This window comes from Melospiza georgiana, chromosome 16 (genome assembly GCF_028018845.1).
Source record: "Melospiza georgiana isolate bMelGeo1 chromosome 16, bMelGeo1.pri, whole genome shotgun sequence".
Classification (NCBI taxonomy): Eukaryota; Metazoa; Chordata; class Aves; order Passeriformes; family Passerellidae; genus Melospiza; species Melospiza georgiana.
The window spans coordinates 4,602,562-4,622,823 of record NC_080445.1 but is presented as its reverse complement, the minus strand read 5'-3'; the positions used below and the strand labels follow the sequence as shown (position 1 = coordinate 4,622,823).

At 44.4% G+C, this 20,262-nt stretch overlaps 1 protein-coding gene across 2 annotated transcripts; it reads right to left on the bottom strand.

Annotated features, from left to right (window-relative positions):
* Positions 1-55: 55 nt before the first annotated feature.
* Positions 56-18,924, bottom strand: SNX8 (sorting nexin 8). 2 transcript variants are annotated; one of them, XM_058035732.1, is made up of 12 exons: positions 18,876-18,920; positions 17,873-17,946; positions 11,150-11,340; positions 10,603-10,720; positions 10,209-10,330; positions 9,771-9,851; positions 8,678-8,838; positions 8,159-8,291; positions 6,990-7,058; positions 6,106-6,255; positions 5,606-5,755; positions 56-4,892 (listed from the first exon to the last, which is right to left on the bottom strand). In XM_058035732.1, exons 2-12 carry the CDS (start codon positions 17,904-17,906, stop codon positions 4,779-4,781), a joined length of 1,323 nt encoding a protein of 440 aa, XP_057891715.1. In that variant the 5' UTR covers positions 17,907-17,946; positions 18,876-18,920; the 3' UTR covers positions 56-4,778. The 2 variants fall into 2 exon arrangements, with proteins under 2 accessions (XP_057891715.1, XP_057891714.1); XM_058035731.1 differs by lacking the exon at positions 17,873-17,946 and having other exon boundaries at positions 18,876-18,924.
* Between the last annotated feature and the right edge of the window lie 1,338 nt (positions 18,925-20,262).

Sequence of the window (20,262 nt, the reverse complement as noted above, 5' to 3'; positions counted from 1 at the left end):
TGTTGTTCTGTTATAAGGATGCCTGTGAAAGCCTTTTGAAAAGTTCAAACCAAGATTTCTTCAGGATCCTCCAGCTGAAGGCAGTGTGAGGTTATGGGAGTTAACAAAGCACAAGCCAGAGGCAGATGTCCAGTCCTGTCTCAGCCCAGCTTTCAGTGTTATTGTGAAAGTCAAACTATTTGAGCATTTCAGGTAAAAATATACTGAATAAATTCAACTTCCAGCTCGTTCTTGTTGCAAAGTGCCATCCCCTAGGGCTGCAGGCTTTGTCCCAGGGCAGGTGACTGCTCAGCACTGATGTCAGCCCAACCCAGCATGGTGGGCAGCACAAGTTTGATCCAATCATGTCAGAAATAACACATCACATATGTAACTTCTTACACAAGTTGGTTTTTTTTTTTTTCCTTTTTTCAAACACTTACAGACATGTAACACTTACAGATAGAATCTTGGAATGTCATGTAGGATCTGTAAACATTTCCAGTCTACCAGCTGTAGTAATAGTTCTTTAATTCCTGCATTTGAATAAAGTGCTTCATACATAAGGCTATTTGAGCAAAGCAAAGATACAGGATATTCCAGGCAGGCAAAATTCACACCCTCTGAACTATGTTTGTTTCTTGTCTCCTTCCAGCAGTTTTGAAAAGTTTATACCATTCAAAACATCCTTCTTAATCTGCTCAGCAAGCCACAGCTCAGACTTAGGAGGATGAATTAACACCTTCAAACCTTACTTTTCCTTTTGTGCTGCACACTTATTTACAGAGTAAATAGAGATACCCACCTCTGCTTCTGACCTGGCAGTGAGGGTTCCTGGCTGCTCTAACAGAGAGAATGGCTTGGGGCAAATAGAATAAGCACAAAAGGACAAGCAGCTTTTACAGAGTGTAGGACCTTACTGCATGGTAGGAAAGGGCATGACTGGCAGCCAATACCTGTTAAATACCTTGGTTTATTTCCTGATGGAAACTGTAAATTGCTGGGTGAGAGACAGCACGTGACAACCACACAGAATTACTTTCTGTTCCTCCAGGAGTTTGGGTAGGAAGAGAACAAGCATGGCTCAAGCTTGCTCTTGTTATCCTGTCTGCAGTCAGGTGAGTCTTTTCAGGAAGGGGCTTTCCCCAACCCTGATTTTTAGCTCGTGTCAAAGAGCTGGGATGATACTGCTCTTAAGTAAGTTCTGTCCCCAGATGGTGATCTTTGTGTTTCAATAAACAGCACAAACAGAAGAGTGTAAATTAGCCTGTTAAAAATTCCAGGAATTACACCCTTGCATGGTTAAAGGAGAGTTAAAAGCACTGGAATGTAGCAAGGCACCGTTGAACATGTTACAGCTGAGGAGGAGCAACTTGCCAGGAAGATGGAAGGAGAGGGAAAGAAGAATACAAGATTTAAGGTACTGTAAATAGTTTTGAGCCTTTCAACAGGATACTGACAAAAAGCCTGTGTATTCCCACGTCACAGCTGGAAGTGGAGAAGCCCTCAGGAGTGACAAAACTCAGAGCCCTTTTCAGAGAACAATTTTCAGGCAGCCTTTCAAGGTCTCAGGTGTTTGCTACCCTGGTAGCTCCAGCACTGCTCTGACAGACACTGCAGGCTTTTCTACCATCACTCCTTTGAGCACATCAAAGTCCCCTGACCTCAAGCACACCCAGAAAAGCTTCCATTCACAAAAGCACATTAACACTTTGGCACTGCATCTTACAGGAGCATCAGATCTCAGATAGGCAGCACACACTCCTCAATTAGTCTGGCTTGGTTAGTGTTTACTGCAGAAGGCAGGAGCATGGAGGTAACCACAACTGTTTTCCCCACATTGGCTAGGACAGACAGACAGACAGCTTGATGGATCCTTGAGTCCCTGCTGCTTCCCTCTGGAGGAAGGAAGCTGTGCTTGATGCTGCCCTCCAAGTCTGACAGATCCATAAACTGAACAAAATGAAAACAGTAAGGAAATCCCTCACACATTGAGGTAAACAAACAGTGCTATTTGCACACTGACCAGTCTCCCAGAAGAAAGGTTTGCAAACTAAGGGTTGTATGAAATAGTGTCTGCATGTGTTTAGGAATGAAACAAGCTTGACAGTCCAGTATGAAATAAACTCTGAAAGTGCCAGCAGCTGGATCAGCTTCGGGAATACTGGGCCTCAGTTCTCAAATACCTGGTGAACAGAGTAAAACCAAAACAGGAAACGCCCACCCCCAAAACTCTCCTCAAAGACACAAGGGCTGACAATGGAGGAAGGGGATATTTCTCAAAACAAGGTCATTTCAGTTTCTTTATAGGTCCTGTGGTGTGTCTATTATTGTTACAGTCTCTGCACTAGGACTGTCCAATTTGTGCTTTAGGGAAAGAGGATTTAGTCTAAAGACCTAATGTAATTTTGATGTTTGCTTTTTGGGGGATTGTTTTTTGATCTTAAGTTCAAAATTGTAATGTTTTTCTAAAAGTGAGAAGTGCAAAGTTCCATTCAGGCTATTCCTTTGCAAGCACTCCTACAGAACACTGCCCAGTCAAACAAGTAACTTATGAGACCCATCATAAATTATCAGATCTTGCCCCAAAACATACAGTATTTTCTCAGTTTCACTGTTCATCACATCAGGCAAACCAGTGAGGGAGGATGGGTGCTGAGACTAAGCCAGCCATAACCAGCCAGCACCTTCTGATAATGTGAAGAGCATGGAAAAGTCTGGTAACACACTTTCCACACTTGAACCACAAACCATCTTTCTAATCAAGACAAGGTCAAGCAGAAAAAACCTGTTGTACCATGCCTGAGATTATATCTTCTCTGTACCTGGACTGTAGAAACATTTCCCTCCCCTGACAGTTTGCTCCTGCTTGTGAGCAGAATTTCTTCTGCATCACTTAGGAAATCTCCAGGAGAGAATCAAATCTGTCACAGCCATTTGCAGTTCATCTATCTCACTGGACAAGGCCCATGTGCAGGAGGAAAGTGAGTTAACATTTGAATTGTTGGAAAAAGCTCTTTAATGCAATCTGTGCAAGGTTGGCTACACGCTGCTTAAGGGCCAGCACTCAAGGAATTCACCCATAGCAGTGTATTTACTCCATGTTGAGGAGTGGGAGTAATGGTTATTCAGTCTCCTAAAACTGGGCAAATAACTTTTCTTGCTCCTGGCTGAAGAAACTAATCCAGAATTTCCATCTGGGCTAGGAAGAGTTTCATGTTGCACTGAAATTTCTAAATTAAAAAAAAAAAATCAAATCAAAAAAGCTTTTGTGATTGGAGGATTTAAATATACTTCCTGGTAATGGGGAAGTTCCCCAGTGGGAAAATACTGTAATGATTCTGATTAACAAGGATGAGTGCGTGCTGTTAATGTGCTTCCTTTTTTACCCATTCGAGGAAAATGCTAAGAAGCCAAGTCACAAATTCCCCTTTGGGAGCTATTTTGGCCCCAGAGAAGTCAGGTTCAGGGAGTCCTGTTCACACAGAGCTTTGCTGCAGACGTTTGCAGTTTGATTATCAGTTTCTCTGGAGGATGTGCACATTTCCCCTGAGGTAACATGACTTACAAGTTCTCCCCCTTTGCCTCCCAAGGCAAAGCCACTGGAGATGCAAACTGGGGAGTGTTTAGTCCCTTTATCACAACCACAAACCATTCTGAAAAGCCCATTACCAAGGGCTGTGGTGTTTTTAGAGATGAGAACTTTCACTTAATCATCTACTCTCCTTCACAAACAAACATACTGCAATGCTACCCACAGCCAGGAAGAAAGACAGTAACATCCTGATAATACTCAATTTTTGCAAATGAACTTTATCAGCACTGTGTTCCAGCCTGCTGGTGCAGCAGGATACTTCTGATATTACACCAAAGAAAACACCAGCCTTTGGGTCAGCAGCTCTCCAACAGATCTGAGCAGCTACTCACCAGATGGAGGTCAGAACCTCCAGAAGAAATAAACAAGCTACCTTGTAGCTGTTCCACTCCTGTAGTACAAGTGATTTACAATTAAGGAATGTTTTAGTCAATTATTTTCTCGTTTATGCCAGGCAAACTCCTCTGAGTTCCTGAACCCAGCTGTCTTTGGCCCCAAACTGAAAAATATGAGCAAGTCCCCAGAGTGCCCTTCAACCACGAAGGGAAACAAACTGACAATAGAGTCCATCCAGCACCATCAGGAAAATCCCTGTCACAGAGCAGCACTGACCCCTGCCCAGCCGGGTTACAAAATCCAACCACTTCATTCATTTTGTGCTAAGGTCTAGCAGTAAGAAATCAAATCCAGACACCTACAACAGGATGGGGGATGGCTTTCAGCTTTCCTCATGCACACACGTCCCTAACACAGGCCCTCCAAGGCATAAAAAGCAATTTATCTCCACTACAAGCAAGTGCTTCAGCTATCCTGTTCATCTCAGCACTTGAGAGACGTGCAGAGATGTGTCAGCACAGCTGCAGATAAACACCACTGGAGGACTGTTAGTACAAGATGCAGAGGCCCCAGCAACAACAAACCCTGCAGCACTCGCTGTGCCAGGCCCTGTCCCAACCCCATGAGGAGTGGCTGCAGGAGAATGAGCATCAGCTCTGCCCCTGGGCATTGCAAAATTACAAAATTGTCTCTATATCCATTATGTTCTGCCCCACATCCAGTCTGTCTAAATCAGAGAGCAGCTCAAAGCAGCAATATTAAAAAAAAAAATAAAAATAAAAATAGCTGTTTTGGAGGATTCGTTGGAGGTAGAGGTCCCACCCCTTCGTTGATTGCCCTTCTTGCTCCGTGTGGGATGCTTGGAACGTTAATTGGAAAAGAAGTTTCCCTCTGGAGGTGACAGTGGTGGAGTTGGCATACTGCTGGATCCCACAAAAAGGCAGCTCAACTTTGGCTTCAATTCATTCCAAACTTTACTCATCTGTGAGTGGAGAAGGAGAGAGAGCAGACATGACCACACAGCAGGTAACAGTCTCCCCACATGGAAATTTAGCAGCAGTCTCAGACATACAGAGACAACAAATTTGCTGAAGTATTTTCAGGAAGTTCACTACACCCAGAATGTTCCTGTCAGACCAGTGCAGTTCCATGAACATTGTCCTGAGCCTGTATGGAAGGGAGATTTCCCTTCATCAAATTCCTTCACTGAAAGGATGGAAGGGAGCTGAAGGAGAAAAGACTTTTCTAATATAACCAAAGCAAGAAAGTTTGTATATGGGGAATATTAAAGGGTTTAACAAAAAGGAGTTTTCTAAGTTTTAGAGCAAAACCTGGAAAGTTTTCTTGTCATACAATATGTTGTGTAGCTCAGCAAAAAACCAGATTAATCTAACAAACACACATCACTCATTACAGAGTAGACACTGAATGGTTGGGTCTTTTTCCACTACTCACAGGGTAGAGCCAGATACAGATGAGAGAAGGAAAGAAGAAAAAAAATTGCTGCAAGATACCATCTTTTAGAGGGGTTAGAGGCCAACCCTGATCCTCACCCCAAACTGGAAAAACCTCAGGGAACTTCCTAAGCTATGAGAAAACCCAACTGCACAGGTGATTAGAGGATTAAGCCAATGGGTGAAAAATCCAATCAAATTCTCATTCATATTTTGAGAAAAAGGAGAGTCTAGAACTCACCTCTTTGTGACCCTGAATCTGGGAGTTGACAAAGGCCCCCAAAATGTGAGATGTGAGAGGCAGGTAGATGTGGATGAGCTGTGTCTCCTGATGCAGGCAGTACAGGGAGAAGTAATTCCGCAGCTCCATGGTTATGATGGCGTTTTCTTGCTGAAAGAAGAGGAACTCGGTGACCAGGAAGAGGATGGGGAAAAGGAGAAACAGGAGAAAACAGCATTCCTCCCCATACCAGCAATTCAAACACATACCAAAACCCTAAAAAGGCAGTTCTGAACCCATTTGATACAGCAGGAATTGCCCTCTCCATCATGCAGACTGATGCTTCCCACAACTCCTGCGAATTATGTGCTACCAACACATTTCCCACGTGGCACAGTGGGTAGCACGGATTTCCCAAAGCACAGGCTACCCTCTCAATCCAAAAACTGTCTGCAAATGTGACTGAGATCCAGAGCAGCACCATCAGAGCCCAGCCCCACCCTTTGCTCTGCCTGCCCTACCTCCACAATCCGAGACTCCAGCTGCTCCACCGATTCTGGCTCTTTGTTCTGCACAGTGGCACTCATCATCTGCTTCTTCATCATGCTGTACTTGTGCAAGGCTCGCTGGTGCTTGTGCAATACCCCCTTCTCGTGCCTCTCACACAGGTCCTTTATGGGAAAAGAAAACAGCAGTGGGGCCAGGAGTCAGCAAACACACAGCCAAGTAAATCAGGAGCACACACGTGTGGTCACACTTCGTGTCATTTCTACGCTGCAGATTTTTGCTCCTTTGTTTTCAAGAGGGTCAAAAAATGCCAGTAGCTAAGAATTTAAGAAACAAAACTGCTTGAACCCAGACCATTGAGCTTAAGAGGCAACCTGGAGCATCACTTCTGCCAACATTTTGGATCTTATCAGGCCTCTTTTCTGACCTTCTCAGTATTAAGTGCTGGCAATTAATTAAAGTGCTGGCTCAAGTCCTTCAAATTCAGTCCTGGCCTGGGAATGTCAGGAGAGGCTGCCACATACAGCTGAAAAAGTCCTTTCATTCATAACTGAACTCATGTCTCCATGAGCAAATCAGCAACAATCTAGTTCACTGCTTTGACTCAAAAGCAGCCAAATCTAAAACCAAAAAGTTAGCTGATCCATGCAGTTTAACCAGCCATATTTTTAAATTCCTCGCAGAGTTTGCTCTTTGGCAAGTTCTCATCATCAGATGAGCTATCAGGAAGGCTACAGAGCTCCTTGTGGCCAAGAGCCACTCCCCTGCCTCTGCCAGATGCCCAGTTTGCCTCTGAACTGGCCTCACAGACAGTTTTCCATCCAGTTGGCGTTACACCCTCTAAAGAGCACAAACTTGCTCTAAACAACTTTCTTGTTGGCAGAACAGCAGAGCTCACTTTATAGGACTGGAGTAAATCCAGGAAAAGGTTCAACTTCTCCACCACATCATTCTCTTCCTGTTTACCCTAGAAAACAAGGAAAAAGTACATTTTACGTCAGCCTGGCATCACAGCCCTTCACACCCCCCCACACCACGCAGGCTCTCACTGCTCTCTCCAGGGCACATCAGAGCTTACACAACTGCATCCAAAATCTCTCCAATGGCACTGGGGTGTTTGGTCTTCAGTGTGCAGAACAAAGACCTGACTGAGGCAGGAACAGCTTTTCCAACTGACTGATCATTAGAACAAGAGGAGTTGGTTTCACAGGCCTGCGTGTCAGTCCTTTCAGCACACTCTGCCTGGAATTCCCTGCTCTTGCAGATTCCTCCAATCTTTCATCTTCCCTTCCTACAAAATAGCTAATCCATTAAAACTCTGAATACCTGCATGTTCCCCATAACAGTTCATGCATCAGAAGGCAGAGATGAGACAGAGACCAAGACAAATTTTACTGCCAGTTTTTTTATTTTATAGAATATTCTTTTCTTCCTGTATCAATAGAGGTCTCTGGAGCATAAACTCCAGAGAAAGAGACCTGGCCTGACTGATCTACAAAAGCACACTGACTGTTTTAACACAATGAGATGAAGAGCACTGAAGACAAAACTATTACTTTTCCTTCCCAGAGTGTCGTGTTCTCACGTCACTCTGACAGTCATTACCACACTGTGCACTTAGACTGGAATGTGATGCTTCTGTCTGAATGATTCTCATGTAATGTTTAAGTACATGAATTAAAGTACTGAAAATTTGATTCAGAAGCAAGTTATTCTGGGTTCTCTGTAGCAGATTAATAAAATGGAACACGGCACTTTTGGACAGCTCACACTAATAGTGAGTTTAATGTGTGCAGTAACCATTTAAAATTAAGAAAGAAAGCAGGTTTTTTCTTCCTTTCCCTTACCTGTTACATTTTTTCCCATTTAGACACAGTCCAGGTATTTCACACAAGCTTGAACAAGCAGGCTGTTAGTTGAGGATGTGAGTTTGGACTGCAATCTCCCTCTTAACTCTTGAAGAGCTTATGTTCACAGAGCTCATGATTCAAGATAAAATTCAGGGCAGCAGCGTACTTCATTCATGTTACAAAAAGGAAAAAAGAAGGACAAAAGTAAAGGACTCACCTGCTGCACAGCCTTATCTGCCAGAAGTGCAAATTCAACAGACAGACCCTTCAAGGCTTGTTTGAGAGTCCCCCATGTGTTGTTATTCAAAGCAGCCCAGGAAGGAAGGGGAGTAGTGTCTGAGCCCAAAGCACTGGAAGGAGAAAAGCAATGGTCACATCTAGGAGACAAATTCCACTGAGCAGATAAAGTTATTTGCAGAGAGCAGTTTCAAATCTGCCTAAATAGCTCACAGTGCTGAGCTACTCCTGTCCTATCTCAAATGCAGAGTTAACTGTGTACATACTGGGGAGAGAGACAGTAACACAAGTACCTGAATGTGAAGGTATTTCTGTTTTCATTCCTCACTCTATAAAATGCAGCTTTACTGAAAAGCGTGTATTTCCTTCTTTTATAGAAGGAAAATTGATTATGTCCTACAGCATGCATTAAAACACCCATTTTTACCAGACCATTTGCAACAGTTTTGAGTTCTAAACCAACATCAGAAACCAGCAAACCCTGTTGCTCCAAACCTACCTGAGCTCCTTCCCAAATATGAGGAGGTCAGAGGCGTTGTCGATGGCTCGCGAAGCGATTCTCTCCGCACGGTCCCGGAGCTTATGGAAGCTGTTATAAATATTTCTGATCAGCTCCCTGCTGGCAGCAAACTGGGCCTGAATGTCAGCTGGGAGGAAGTCCTGAAGGAGTACAGAGGGATTACTGGTGGGTAAATCAGAGGCACAGCACAGTCTGCAGAGAGGGACAGGCTTCCCTCCTGCGCTCACACTCTCCCTCTGTGCGCTAAGAACTCTGCAGAGATCAGTTTCCCATTTAGGTGCCCAAGACACATGTCACACAAACAGCCCTGATTTTCACAGGCAGAAAGGGGTTCATATACCCAGCATAGACAGAGTTGGCAAAATCTGCGATTCTTCTATGTAGTTAAAAGAACATTTGTGAGGTTTCAAGCTCACAAGTTCTGATCTGATCCTACTGGTAACTCCCAGCCCAGTAAAGTCAAGCACAAACTGAAAGATCAGCTTTTTTTTGACCAGTTTATCACTGGTAAAAGCCTGAATTAAGCTCCAGTTGCAAAACCTTCTGCAAGCACTGCAGGAACCTGAACAACAACTTGCTTTGAAATTGCTCAATGAACACAGTGGATGTGTACTTAAAACTTGTCATAGCAGTAATCACTGGGATAAACAGATATATGGAGAATTTATAACTAGCTTTTCCATAACAGTCCAAATTGCTCTCCCACAGGGAGAGAACAAGACAGAATGAGGGCATGAGCACAAGGGAAAGACATCAATCTAGACATTACCTTTTAAATTGTGCAATTTGTGCATTTGTTTGTTATGCAAGTACGAGTAATTACAGAGAAACGAGTTCTGAGCAGGATTCATTGTTTAATCTATATCATATTCATGAGCCAGAATTTAGCTAGAAATATCAAGAGTCAAAAGTTTATTTGATCTTTTCAATAAAATTACAAGTCCTTCAAACTCTAGAAACAAATATCTCCTACTTAAGGTGTTCATCACTGCACAAATGCCATAACTGAAGCACCAGGAGAAGAAAGCCATTTAAACCAGAACAATATGTTGCAAGAAATTCATATACATACCTTGGCTTGGGTAGCTAATCTGCAAGTCACAAATTCATCTCCTACTCCCTGGACCAATTCCCTTAGCTTATTCTGTACATCCTGGAGAAAATATAGAATCAAATGAGCATGAAGGAACTATGAAAAAACACAGGCAGTTCATGCAGGTCTCAGATATATTGCAGCAGCAAGGCACAACTCAGCAGATACAGCTTTACCCAGGTTAGATTTAATTTAAGGAAAAGCATAATCTCTGCCTAAGAACAGTCATAATTTTCAAAATACTACACTCCTGGCACTGAGTGAAATTACCTTCCACTTTCCACTGTGGAAACACCTACTGAGAGAAAATTCTCTTCCTCCCAGGGAGCAAAGGCATGCAGGTTAACAGCAATCCTGAACGCTGTGGCAGTTACAGCGAGACTTGCAAGCTCAGGACTATTGCTAACAAACACTCACTGAGCCACTGAAGGACAGGAAGAGTTTCAAGAGCACATCTTCTGAGAAGGGGGGGTGTCGAGCCACCAGGTTTATGAATCGCTTCAGCGCTCTCCTCCTCGACTCGATGAACTCACGATCAGCTGCAGGAAGAAACATGAAATTTCAGTTAATGTCCCTCACATGGCAGCTCAGAAAGAAAAAAGAAAGCACTGCAGCAAAAACTAAAGAATGGATACCTATAGTCTGTCAGCTCCCAAAACCAGACCTTTCAGACTGACCACCCAAACAAATACTCTCAAAGTTGTCTGAGGCAAGCAGAACCCAAGACTTTCAATCTTTTAAACATTTCTTTTCAACACTATCACACTTGCAGCATGAAGCAAACCCCCTGCAGCCCAAAATGCAGGCTTACCTCCCAGCACCCTCTTTGGGGGCAGTGCAGGCACCATGCGGTACGGGAACTTGTGCAGCAGCATCTCATGGAACACCACAAAGTCATTGTATCTTCTGTACACCGAGCACTTGAATCTCTGCAATCAACCAGGGGGGATAAATCAGTGCACAGCTTACACAGCAGCACCTCAAGTTTTTTTGGTTTTTTTTTTTTTTTTTTTGCACTGTAAATACAATTTCAGTTTGAAATGCCCAGCTACCTACACCAGTTTGTTACAAAACCGTTCTGTTTCCATCGTCACACACCTGCTCTGGTACAGAGCTCAGGTTTTCAAGCAAGTGAACTTGCAGACCATCCTTCACAGCTCAGTTAGATGGTGCAATCTGCAGAGGCCCAAGTCAACAAGGCCCAGTGCTACTGCATTAAATATCAGCCCACATAACTGGTCTGCTTAAAACCAGCATCATCCAGCACACCTAAATGACTCAGGACTTTGCCAGCAGAAACTGCACAGACATTTTTAGGAGGATACGTTCTCAGCAAGCCCAAAGTTTGTTCACATTACCTTGCTGGAAACCTCATACTCCACATGTTTCAGAAAAAGGCCCTTCTTCTCAGGTATAAGCTCCACCTGCACACTATCCTTGCTCAAGAGCTCTTGTAGGGTGTGGGAAAGCAGCAGTGGATTTCCCTGGGGCGTCTGCATCAGAAACTGTTCCGCTTCCCTTGGTTCATTTACTGGAGGCTTTGCCAAATCTACAAGACAAAAAGGGAAAAAAACAGTAGACCTGATAAGATATAGTAAAAAAAGTAGCCTTAAAATATTCTGTTCCTTGGCTTGGTGCTGCCAGAGTGGTGCAACACCACCAGAAGCCCAGCCAGGCCACTCCCCTGGGAGGTTATGCTGCTTCTCACACGTTCACATCATCAGTACCTCCCTGCTCACAACAGCCAGGGGCACCACCAATTATATCGAGTCACAGAGACATCTCCACTAAGCAAAGGATCACAGGCCAAATTCGTCCTGTGAATCAGCTAAGAGGCCTGCATTTCCTGTCTGTCCAGCTCCCACCACAGCAGGATCTGCCAAAATGAACGAAACCCTTGCTCAGCACTTCTGGATCCTGCCTAGAACAACTCATGGAAGGAAAGAAAAATGTGTCCTCTTACCACGCTGCAGAAATTTAATCCATTAATTTTGCACATCATTACAAAGGAAGGAGACACTTCATTTGACATAATTTTATTAACTCTATGACAGTGTGCTACAGAGAGTGTGAATTACAATAATTGACTATGTCAACATACTTAAGTTCCAAAGCAGAGGGAAAAGGTTCCTAATAAGGGCTCCCAACCCAACAATTCTTCAGTCACAGCAAGTGGCAAAATCTTTCAAACTTACCTATTGTCTTCCATTGCTTGTAGCTAGAAAACAAACAGCTTTCGACAGCAAATTTGGCCATAACTGGGCAGCTTTGGACAGTAACTGACTCTCAGATGCAGAAGTGAAAGAAGATGGCTCTTAAGAATGTGGCCCCAGAGGACAAATGACATCAAAGAAGGGGCAAAGCTGATGACTCAGAGTGTTCTCTTATCAAGTGCCTGACTGCAGCCTGCTATCTCACCCTGACTTCATAACTGCATCTATTATGTGACTGTAAACTAAGCTTACATTGTTTTTCAAAGCCCTCCTTTCTTTTCTACCCATTCCACACACAGGAAATAGTGTGAAAAATGAGGGTACAACCCTGGGCTCTGTCCATTCCATGCCCGAGTTCTGCTCTCCAGCCTGGAGCAGCTGGGTTGCTGCCTCTCTGTAAGAGGCATACTGTGAACAAGCTCTTTCATAAAGCAAGTCAAATCCATGATGAAAGGTACCTAAAAAGCCAGGTAGGATTCATTATCCCTTCCTTGCCATGGTGCAGAAGTTCTCAAATAGATCTGCAACTTTGAGAACACAGTAACACCACAGAAGCAAGAAGCATTTCTTTCAGCTTCGATACATACTTCAAAAAGTTGTTAACTGGGTAACAGATTAACTCAAGGAAGATAAGAAGTCACAGCCTTGACTTGAAAGCCCTGACCTCCTCCTGATAAGGATTTCCTACCTGCTCCTTCATGTGCCCTAGGCCCTGATAAACAGGGAAAACAAGCAATCTTTAATTCTTCAGATTTATCACTTCATAACAGACACTTGGCTATTTGTTCCATAAAATGACTTTATGAAACCAAACCAAATCCAGGACAAATGACCTTATCCCACATGCCTCATCAGGCTTCAGATTCCTGCTAATGTGACTCAGAGAAGCAAGTCTTAACACCTCTGCCTTAATAGACATATCAGCTGCTAACCCCACCTATGGAGCAGCTCCTAAAGATTTCCAGCTACCTGCCAGAAATCTGCAGTAAAATAATATAAACTAATTCAGTGTTGATCGATGATTTGCTGGATGAAGTGATAACACCTGTAGAGCACAAGGCATCCTGGATTTCCAGAGCAGCAGCTCTCTGGGTGCCCACCCTGGTGATTTTTGGGTTTAACTGCTCAAGACACACCAGTGAAATGCAACACAGGACAGCAGATGATGCTACTCCTCCAATGCACACACACACCTCCCTCCAGAGAATTCCAGAGCCTTCTGTGATGCTCAGCCACTGGCTGATGTTGCAGAGGCCTCCCCCAAAGGGGGCTACTCAAAATGCACCCCAAATAATCCCCCGAGCAGTGCCAGTCTGTGCTAACACAGCATCTCCTCCTGCCCATTGAGTCACTGTCTCTGCTTCCCATCCTTCTGCTGGACATCAACAGCACAAATCAGTGCCTGAACTGGGCTCAGCATTGTCTGGTAAACTCCTGAAACCCCAAAGGCAAGAGACAGGAATGAGGAGAAAAGATGTACAGGGTGAACCATGAAACCCATCAGTGTTTGATCTTTAAGTCCCAGAACCAAAGTGATGCTGAGGACTCTGCAGTTCCTTACAGGTCTGAACCCATCACCCAGCAGACATCCACAGAGTGATGCCCTACCAGGCAAGAATCCACAGTCCTTTGTCAATTCAGCCATGTTGCCCTTTTCTTGGTAATTTCTCCCCAGTTTTTATCAAATTATTCTCTAAAAATCACCTACAGGACATGCCCTCTCTTTGTCAGCAGTTCACACTCTTGGCTCTCCCTGAAATATTCTGCAGCTTCTTTACATCTCAACCTTGTCTAAATGTGTGAAATCACACAAACCAGACAACCGTGCAAACAAGTTTGAATAATTACTGTTTAATTAATAACCTCAGCATGCCTGGTATCAACAAGACAGAGTGAATCTACAAACACCCACAAACACAGCTCTGAGAACACAGTAAAATGACTTGGGAGCAGCTGTTAACCTGCTCTAGGAAATGCTTATCATGGCATTAACACCAGCCCTACAGAGCAATATGTACTGGAGCTATTCTTCAGCCCATTTTTCATTCTGCTTGCTAAAGAGCCAATTTGGGAACAGCCTCAAGAGCCCTGGCCAGGAATGGTGGATAATAGTGGGAACTCATTGGTATGAGCTCCTGTGTTCAGGCAGTAAAAGGATTTGCATGCATTGTACCAGAACACTTAAAACTTCCCATCACGCACCCTCTGCTGCAGAACAGCTAATTTTGAAAACATTCCCTTTGCTTTCAGCAGATCATTATCTGGTAAAGTTTATATAGAGACAGGAGCAAGTGGATACAGAAATGAGGTATGGAATGGTTCCCCTGGAACACTGGGAAGCAGACAAAATAAAAAATCAGCTTTTTCCTACAAGCCAGGCTTTTGCTACAGCAGATTCTCAATCTGTTGTCAATAAGGTATCAGGAAGTGGCCTGATACAATTGAAAACAAGTTGATATAAAAGTTAAAAATAATACGTACAAACATACACATGCAAACAAGACAACAAGATAACAAGAACTAAAAGTCTGAAGAAGCATTCAAAGCATGGCCTAGTTTTTGTTTGGTTGTAAAAGAAAACAGCTATGAAAACACTAAAACACTGCATAATACTCTTTTTTTGGTTTTTTTTTGTTTTTTTTTTGTTTTTGTTTTTTTGGTTTTTTTTTCAGCAAGTCAGATAGCCTTTGGACTGAAGGGAGTTGAGAAACTTACCCAGAGAAAAACTGCAATAGAAAATTTCTCTAGTTCATGCTTTAGTTAGTGCTCAACATTCATTACTCCACTGATACAACTGGGCAGCAATCTGCCTTCCATGGAGTTAGCAGTTTCCTCCATCCAAATTTCCAAAATCATGCATTTATGAAAGCCAGAGCAAAATTCCAAGCTCCTGCATAGCTGCACAGAGTTTTCACATGTGAGAAGGCACATCCAGGGCTGGAAGCACAGGTGGTAAATCACAGCATTGATCTCCCTTCCCTGTTAAAGCTCTGTCAACCAAATTTGGAGGCCTTATCTTCATTTTACAGATGGCTGATGCTACCAACTCCTTATTACACCAGGCAATAATCAGATAAATTTATCAGACATGCTTAAGTAGATGGTGCCACAGAATTACTTATATTAGTAGCATTTTTACTAGAAGGAGAAAGGAGCCTGTAAGGAAGCAAAACCTTCAGGAAAAGCAGCTCAGATCTCTCCTCCATCATCACAGGCCACAGCTGTGCAGAGCAGAGGGATCCAACCCACAGGAAATATGAAAACTGACTGGTTTTGTGCACAGATACCTCAGGTTCTTCCCTGGAAAAAGTGAGGACTCCACTACCAACTCCTGGGCCAGGAATTACAAAGCAGCAATGTAAATATCATTCATCAGCATTTCCCTTCCCTTTCTGTCTTCTCATGAGAAGCCCCAGGAATTATAGAAATGCCTCTCCCCCTTATCATGTCAAAAACATTCCTCCATAATTCCAGAATCCAGCATCCACATCAGCCTCCCTGAAAGCTGGCGCAGATTTCAACTACAAATTCAAACAGATTCCCATCCTAGTTCTCGTTTTTTTTTAAATATTACATAATTTGAAATCCCCTAAAAAAAAAAAAAAAAAAAAAAACAACATAAGTACACCAAAAAAAAAGCAAACAAAACTTTTTTCCTATTAAAGGCTTTACGTATTTTTTGAAACAACTGCGCACAACTTGTTTGGGTTGTTTTGAACCACACAATTCTTATTTCAAAAGCAGAAAAGCAAAAGAATCTGAATTAAGAATTAACAAAAGAATTAAGAAAGCTAAGTGCTGCACAGCTGTGTGTTCAACATGGAAAGCAGGTCTGCATTTCTTACTGGGTACAAGAAAAGTTATCATATTTACTCTAATTAAAGTCTCCTTTCTCCTTCCCAACAATTCCCATGTAAATACAAGCTACCCACAATGTCAAAACAAGATAAAATAGCACACACTCTCATAAAATTAGATGCTGGAAACAGGCTCCAACATTTTGTTTTTCTCCTTTAAAAAAACCAAAACACCACTACCACAGATGCCAAGTATGTACTCTGCACTATTTACTCTGGGTTTTCTGTGGTTTTTTCCTTTGGTTAGGTTTTCCTATTTCCCCCTTTTTTTTTTTTTTTTTGGTGTTGCAGGTAGTTTGGTTTTTGTTTGGGAAGGGGTTTTTGGTGGTTTTTTCCAAGTAAGTTTAACATAGTTACTCAGCACTTGGTGCCGCTAAAGATGAAACAGAGAAGTTATGCCTCAACTCAAAAATAGATGAGACTATTTAAGCTTTATTTAGTAATACTTAAAAAGCACCTGAATTTCTGCAGTCCCCTGCTGCTTCTCAAACTACAACAATCCCATACTCCAGCAGAAAAAAAAAACCCCAACACCAACTTGTCACACAGATTTACTGTGTGTAAAGGACTAACCTTAAGCCTCTTGCCCTGTTAGATCATCAACTGACTCATCTGACTCCCCAGGTCTGGGGATCCAAGGGACACATTCCATTCACAGCCATGAGCCACAGGGCCCAGCTGCAGCAAGCACAATAAAGTGAGATGCAGCTACTTTGAAGAAATAACAGGATTAGCAGAGAAAAATCCAACGAGGAATGTGCCCTAAGATTACAGGGACAAAAAGTCAAATGCTCGCTAGGGCTGGCTCCCAGCAGCTCAGTGGATGACTGCTAAGCTATCATTTTTCAAAAGAGGTTGGAAGTGTAAAAATTCACACCCAAAAATGTAACCCAGCAAGCAATAACCCAAACAACTACTCTGGGAAACTTACACAAGGACGTTTTAGCCTGACTACAAAACTGGCAAGTTTCCACATCCAACCATCCTTATACAGGTCAAGAATATCCCATGAAAATAAATATATTATCTTTGTTTTGCTTCTCATTTTCCTTACATGTTTCTCACCCTCCTGATTATGCTTGATGTTAATATTTAAGCATTAAAAATGGCATTGCCACTCCAGACCCTACAGGATCCCAATGGTCTTTTCACAGATTTTATAGTTAAACAAGCTCATTCTTATCCCAAATCCTCTTGAAAAGCAATTATTAAAGCTCTCCTCCTTTTGTATCAATTCCATATGCCTGCAACTGGTAAATTTTTCTCCCTCAACCTGCACCAACCCATAAAACTTGAAGACCGTGGGGGAAATCATGTGCAAATTATATTGTCTGTAACCTGTACAGCCTCCCACAGGCTGAACACCCAGTTAAAGGTTTACATCAGAAGAAAAGGAGACACCTCACTCCCTACACAGCCAACACCTGCATTACCTCCCTGCAATCACTGCAAAACAGACTCACATGGAAGTAAAAGCAAAAGGAAAGAAAAAAGTCAATAAAAGCCACTCTGCAGAATTGACTTTACAAGCTGGACATTATCCTTTTTTCTTTTCTCTTCGATTGTATTAAAGTACTTCCACTTTTAGTACTGCTAAATCCAAACCACAGCATTTGTATGTGCCCTCAAAGGGGAGCATCAGTGATACCTATCAGGACTCTCATTACTGTGTATATTTCACTGACAAGCTGCTGGTCTCCAAAAACAATTACATATGGGTGTGAAACTTCAAAGACCTCTGAACCTGCATCATGATGCTAAAAATAAAAAACATTGCTGCATTCACAGCATTGTTTTTCTTTAGCCAAAAATCATTAAGTACCCTCTGTCAGTGTTCATCATAAACTCTGTGCCAAAGAAAACCAGGTTTTCTAAAGAAGGCTGAGTAGGTCAGAAAGGTACAGAAGCACCACCACCAGAAGTTAATCAGTTCAAGAATACTCTACTTGGAGACAACTGTTTTATCTCTATAAGGCTCCTGAAGCAGATGGTAAATCCATAACAGACATACCTGAGCAAGCTCTCTCTTTGGTACAGTAGGACATTTTTTCCACAAAGGCTGCTGTTCAATATGTTACATCAGTCCTGGACAGAAATATTCCAAAATAATTTATTTATAAGCATTATCTGCATCGGGAGCATCACAGGCCTATCAAGAGCAAACTCACAGTGGGCTCTAAATGCAATCAACCAAACCTTTTTTCTACGAATTAAGCTTACCTACTCGTTTTCTTTCCAAACTGAGCAAAAAATAGTAGGGACAGAGCAGGTACAAAAGTTCAACGACTTCAAAGAGAACTTTTAAAAGTTTCCTTCAGTTTAACTGCTAAAGGAGCCTAACACGTTATTCCCTCAATTCTCCCAGGAGCTCCCTCCATCTCTCATTTCGCAACAAGCGCTGGCAGTATTTGGCTATGAGTTTCTCCATCCCAGCCCCAGCTGCACGCTGCTGGAACCCCAGCGCTGGGAGCCGGCGCTTTCTCCGCGGGCTCCGGCACCGTCCGAGCCGCTGTCCCGCTGCGGGAGGGTCCGAGGTGCCCGGAGCCGCCGGGCGGGCACGGAATGAACTCGGCGCGGCACGGAGGGAGCGCTCGGCCGCGTCACTGCCCGCGGGAGAACTTCGGGACCGCGCCCGCGCCCGGCCCCGCACAAGGGAGCGGAGCGCCCGCGGCAGAACCGGGGCGGCACCGGGCAGGTAACCCCGGCGGCCCGGGCGTTCCCCGCTCCTTCCCCGCTCCTCGGCACGGGGAGGGACCCCCACGGCCCCGCAGGGCAGCGCTGAGCGCGGCCGCGAGCAGCCACCGGGCGGGCCGGGGCCAGCGGGGTCCGGCTGCCCCGGGGGGAGAGGGGAAGGCGGCGGCGGCGCTTCCCCGCGGCTTTTCTGCTTCCCGACGGCTCCTCTGCGTCCCCGCAGCCCCGAGCCCGGCGCGGAGCCGCGTCCGCTCCCGGGCGGGCAGCGCAGCGCGGGCGCGGCTGCACCGAGGGGCGGCCCCGGCACCCGCATCCCCCCGTACCTGCGGCCGTGCCCGCGGGCGGCTCTCCGTCCATCGCGGCCGCGGTCATGTGAGGCCGGGGCGGCCGCCCTCCCCTTCCTCCGCAGCGCCCGCCTGTCAGCGCGGGCGGGGCGGGCGGGCAGAGCCGCCTCCCGCGGGGCCGGGGGCGAGGGGCGCGGGGGGCGCGGGGCGGCGGCTCCGGCTCCGGCTCCAGAACGGCGGGGCTGTGTCGAACTGCAGCGGGGCTGTGTCGAACTGCAGCGGGGCTGTGTCGAACCGCAGCGGGGCTGTGTCAAACTGCAGCGGGGCTGCGGCCCCGGGGCTCCGGACGCGCTCCGGCGGGGCAGCGAACCGGCCCCGCCGCTGCCGGGAGCGCTGCGAGCGCCGCTGAAGCGCTTCGGGATTAGTAACGCGTCTCGCAAGGATCTTACGGCGTGTAAGAGTGATCGGCTCATGGGTTTAATGCGGGATTATTCCGAAGTATAACTGGTTTAGGTTTTGAAATCTGAAAAGGAGTGTTGTGAAGTTCTAGGAAACTTGAACTGGCGAGGCTGCGCTTTGGGTTTCCTGCCACGCAATCTCAGAATCAATTGGGTTGGAAAAGAGTTTGAAATCATTGATTTATGACCGAACAGCACCTTGTCACCCGGCTCATGGCACCGAGTGCCACCTCCTCTCCATCCTGAAAGGGCTCCAGGATCCGTGACTCCCCCACCTACCCACGGGGACAGCCCATTCCGATGTCTGATCACCCTTCCTGTGAAAGAAATTCCTCCCGATGTCCAACCCAATTGTTGGGGCTCACAGCTTGAGACTGTGCCCTCTCATCGGATTAATTACTCCATGTTGATTCTGGTATATTTTCTTTACCTAAGTTCCTTTTCCCATGGTATTTCTGCTGCCTGCCATCTAGGACATTAACCAAGTTTCCTATGCTCAGTATTTTTTTATACTTTGGATGCACCTGGATTTTTGGTAAATTTGGTAGAAATGAACACTAAGTTATTCAGAAAAGCACAGAAATATGAATATTTGAAATGCAAATACACCTTCCAAAAGTGCATAAAAACAAGAACTCCATGTATGAGCACCTCTCATTTTATTAGTGATTTTTTTCCCCACTTCCTGTACTTTATTAGTCAGGAATGATATGATTGACAGTGGTGAAAAAAAAGGTACATGTTTTGTACAGTGATTTTCCTAAAAACACCATCAGACACAAAAAAAAAACCTCATAGATTTTGGACCTGCAGATTGAGATGTTACAATCCATAATAATGCTTTATATTTTCGACATCCTAAGGATTGGATGCATTCCATAATTAATATTCCTGATATTTCTTAATCAAGGGAAGATAAACATGTATGCAGAAAGAACTAAAGCAGAAAATGACGAAGTGAGAATTAT

What these genes read in the sequence shown, in the direction of transcription:
- SNX8 (XM_058035731.1), bottom strand. Translation starts at nt 18,924, where the DNA reads ATGACCGCGGCCGCGATGGACGGAGAGCCGCCCGCGGGCACGGCCGCA. An exon ending in ATATTTGGGAAGGAGCTCAG is followed by an intron (nt 8,292 to 8,677) that starts GTAGGTTTGGAG and finishes TTCTCCTTCCAG; the next exon opens with TGCTTTGGGCTCAGACACTA. An exon ending in AGATTCAGGGTCACAAAGAG is followed by an intron (nt 4,893 to 5,605) that starts GTGAGTTCTAGA and finishes CTCCACTCACAG; the next exon opens with ATGAGTAAAGTTTGGAATGA.